The 3,023-nt window shown below is 39.5% G+C and overlaps 2 protein-coding genes across 2 annotated transcripts in view; one reads left to right on the top strand and one right to left on the bottom strand.

Moving 5' to 3' along the window:
- The window catches only part of LOC118343502 (protein-lysine methyltransferase METTL21E-like), a 3,347-nt gene extending 330 nt beyond the window's left edge, over window positions 1-3,017 (bottom strand). The window contains exons 1-4 of the mRNA XM_035682349.1: window positions 2,578-3,017; window positions 899-1,059; window positions 689-806; window positions 5-186 (exon numbers count right to left, since the gene is read on the bottom strand). Of these exons, the coding sequence (XP_035538242.1) occupies window positions 5-186; window positions 689-806; window positions 899-1,059; window positions 2,578-2,935 (819 nt within the window). The 5' untranslated portion in view covers window positions 2,936-3,017. The remainder of the gene's footprint in view (window positions 1-4; window positions 187-688; window positions 807-898; window positions 1,060-2,577) is intronic.
- ercc5 (excision repair cross-complementation group 5) overlaps window positions 1-3,023 on the top strand; it is a gene marked incomplete in the record, with an annotated part of 9,141 nt that overhangs the window by 4,120 nt on the left and 1,998 nt on the right.

Genomic DNA, 3,023 nt, shown 5'->3' with positions numbered 1-3,023 from the left:
CCACATCAGCTGCCAGCACGTAGTTGTAATGATACAGTGATGAAGGGTAGGTGTGCTCCAGGTCGTAGCCCCAGGACAGTGCCGCCAACTGGGGCGTGTGTCTGCAACGCCCCCTGGTGTTCCTCATCACATTGGCCTGGAGGTTACCTAACACCTCAGGTAAGTCTGTAGCTGTGACTGAAGCTCCTGAGGATGCAGAAACAGGATATATGTCACCCCTGTAGCAACAATAACAGTAAAAGGATCATAATGGTGACTTTTGTCACGGAGTTTGTTGAGCTTTAAGCACCATGTTTTCCAAATAACATCCAAATCGGTTCTATAAAATCCAAACCAGGCCTCTAATTGAGATCTGCGTTCATTTGGTAAAAATTTAGCCACACCAGGCTAGTAAAGGAGAGCTGCCTCTAACTGCTTTTAAATGTTAAATGCTTAAAAGTTTTACTGTATACTATATATATATTATATATATATAGTATATTTAAATACAAAATTACAAGTAATAATTCAAATAAAATTGGCTAAAATCATATAATGCTTAAAAATACAGGACCAATACAGTGTTTTACACTCTGTGTTTACTCACTTTCTGTTATAATTTACTGTAATGTACTTTGTATTTTGTGTCAAAGCTAATATATCATGTCACGATCAGTCTTTCCATGTATTTCTTTGTATATATGCTCACCCAGCAGACTGGCCACAATGGTTACCAGTCCTGTTCCTGCTCCCAGCTCCAGCACCTCCTTTCCCTGCAGGTTCACCCTCTGCCTGTTGTTGTCCAGGAAGGAGCACAGAGCCAACGCCTGCAGGGCAAAGAGATACAGACCTTTTACTGTGGCTTGCCAATGTTGTTGCTGTACCCAACCATTTATGTAACTGACAATCTTGTACTCACTGCTGGCCACATCACAGCTCCAAAAGAGTCCATGGACTCATAAATGACAATGTCCTGCCCTGCGTAATGGTAGGTATCTTTACCAAGGCGAGTGATGATGCTGGGAACCCAAACTGGTGCTGTGTACTGCTGCACAGATGTTTGTTCGATGTGCGCCTGTGCTGTGAAGAGAGGATAGATCAAAACTGTAAACACACAATTCCACAACATAGTGAAGTGAAAAATAACTTAAAAAGAAAAGCTAATGAGTTTTATGTGATGCAATACATATCATATCAGTACTCTGGCAGGCACAAGGCATTAAATCATTTTGTATGTATAACAAACAACCTCACTGCAATGATAAAAATGAGTCCCAGCTTCTCTTCCTTATAAGTTCAGATACTCTACACCAGTGGACAAGGGCATTGGCCCTCTGGGTACGCTGATGACAGTTTATAAGCTCACATCTCAAATTTAACTCTTGCCACTAACCTTGCCAGCTACATTAAAGTCCCAAAGCTGCTTTTTCACTGAAGGGCAAGCTGCCAAACCACAAGACAGCAGTTTGTAGTTGAGAAACACAGAAGTAAAAACCAAAGAGAAAAAAAAGCTGTCCTACCTTTGTATCCCTGTTTATGCCAATGATTTGTTCCCCCTTAATCATAAACTATGAAAAACATTACACATTAAAAGGTTGGTTCCCCGAAATGTAGATTCTCACTTGCTGAACCTCTAAAGGTATAACTAAGGGATGGATACTTTGTGCTGTGTGTCCTTTATTTGTGCTGGATTTTAAAGAAGAAGAAAAAGAAGAAGATATACTTATAATTTATACTTATAAATTACTACCTTTTAAATTCTTGTGCACTTTTATTTTACATTTTGTATTACGTTCAATTATATTAATGAAAGTGCTGCTTTGAGCTAAATGCTAACCTCAGCATGCTAACATGGTCACAATGACTTTTAATGCTTAGCAGGTATAATGTTTACCATGTTCACCATCTTAGTTTAACATGTTAGCATGCTAACATGTAACAGCTGAGGATGATGGGGTTTCATTGTCATTAGTTTTGCAGATATTTAGTCATAAACAAAAGTAAGACTTTGACCTAATGATGGAACCACATTAAATGTTAAGGATTTACCAAAGTGATTTCAATTTATGACAATCCATCCAATACTCCAGTAAAATATTTTCACTCAGAACCACAAATGTGAACCTCATGGTGGTTAGAAGTGAAGTCAGGGGGTCAGCAAAATCATTGGGAGTCATCCTCTGGGGACCGTGAACCAATAGTTGTTGCAATCACTGTACATAAAGTATGGTTGAAATATTTCCGTCTGGAACAAAGTGGAGGATCGACCATTATCCATCCATAGAGCCACGCATTATGCAACATCAACATCTCTTTCCTGAATCAGTTTCCCTGTTACCCTAGATTATTCGCAGACTGTAAACAGTTGTCATCAGAACTACTTTGTACTGAAGAAAAAGTCCCTGCGATGATGAAGTATCAGCAGATATCTCAAAACCTAAGCAAAGAAAAGATGTCTTCATGGTTAGATGCAAGTGATAAAAATGCTTTTAGAATTTGGGTGAACTGACCCTTTAAACAGAAGGAACTGGGAATCAGACTCCTATAATACATGTATTGATACACAAATGTGCATTTTCACAGATCATAATGACTCACCTGTAGCTTCTTCATTACTGGCTGAACAACATGAATCATTGCTCTCCGGTTTATCCTTCTCATCCTCTTTATAGTCGTTATGTTTGAGAACCATTATCTCCTCCATCTCCTCCTCTTCATCAGCCTCATGCTTGTTTTCTTCTTCCTCGTCATCTCCTCTTTCAGACTCTGACATGTGAGGTTTCTCTCTTACATCATCATCATCATTTTCTTTTCCTTTCCATTTTTCTATATTAACATTGCGAAGCTCAACGTCATCTTCTTCATCCTCAGCCTCCTCCTTGGATCCTTGGACTTCCATGCCCACATTGGCTTCTCCCTCCTCCTCTTCTCTATATGTTGCCATGAAGATCTTCATCTCTCCGTCTTCAGCCAGCAGGCTTGTGTGAAAAGCCTTTTTGAAGTTCTCAGTGAAATTCAGGTCAGTCTCAAACCTGACCTTGTTG

The sequence above is a fragment of the Morone saxatilis genome, unplaced genomic scaffold, assembly GCF_004916995.1.
Source record: "Morone saxatilis isolate NCDOM2014 unplaced genomic scaffold, NCSU_SB_2.0 Contig11, whole genome shotgun sequence".
In the NCBI taxonomy this organism is placed as follows: Eukaryota; Metazoa; Chordata; class Actinopteri; family Moronidae; genus Morone; species Morone saxatilis.
This window is presented reverse-complemented; position numbering and strand designations above follow the sequence as displayed.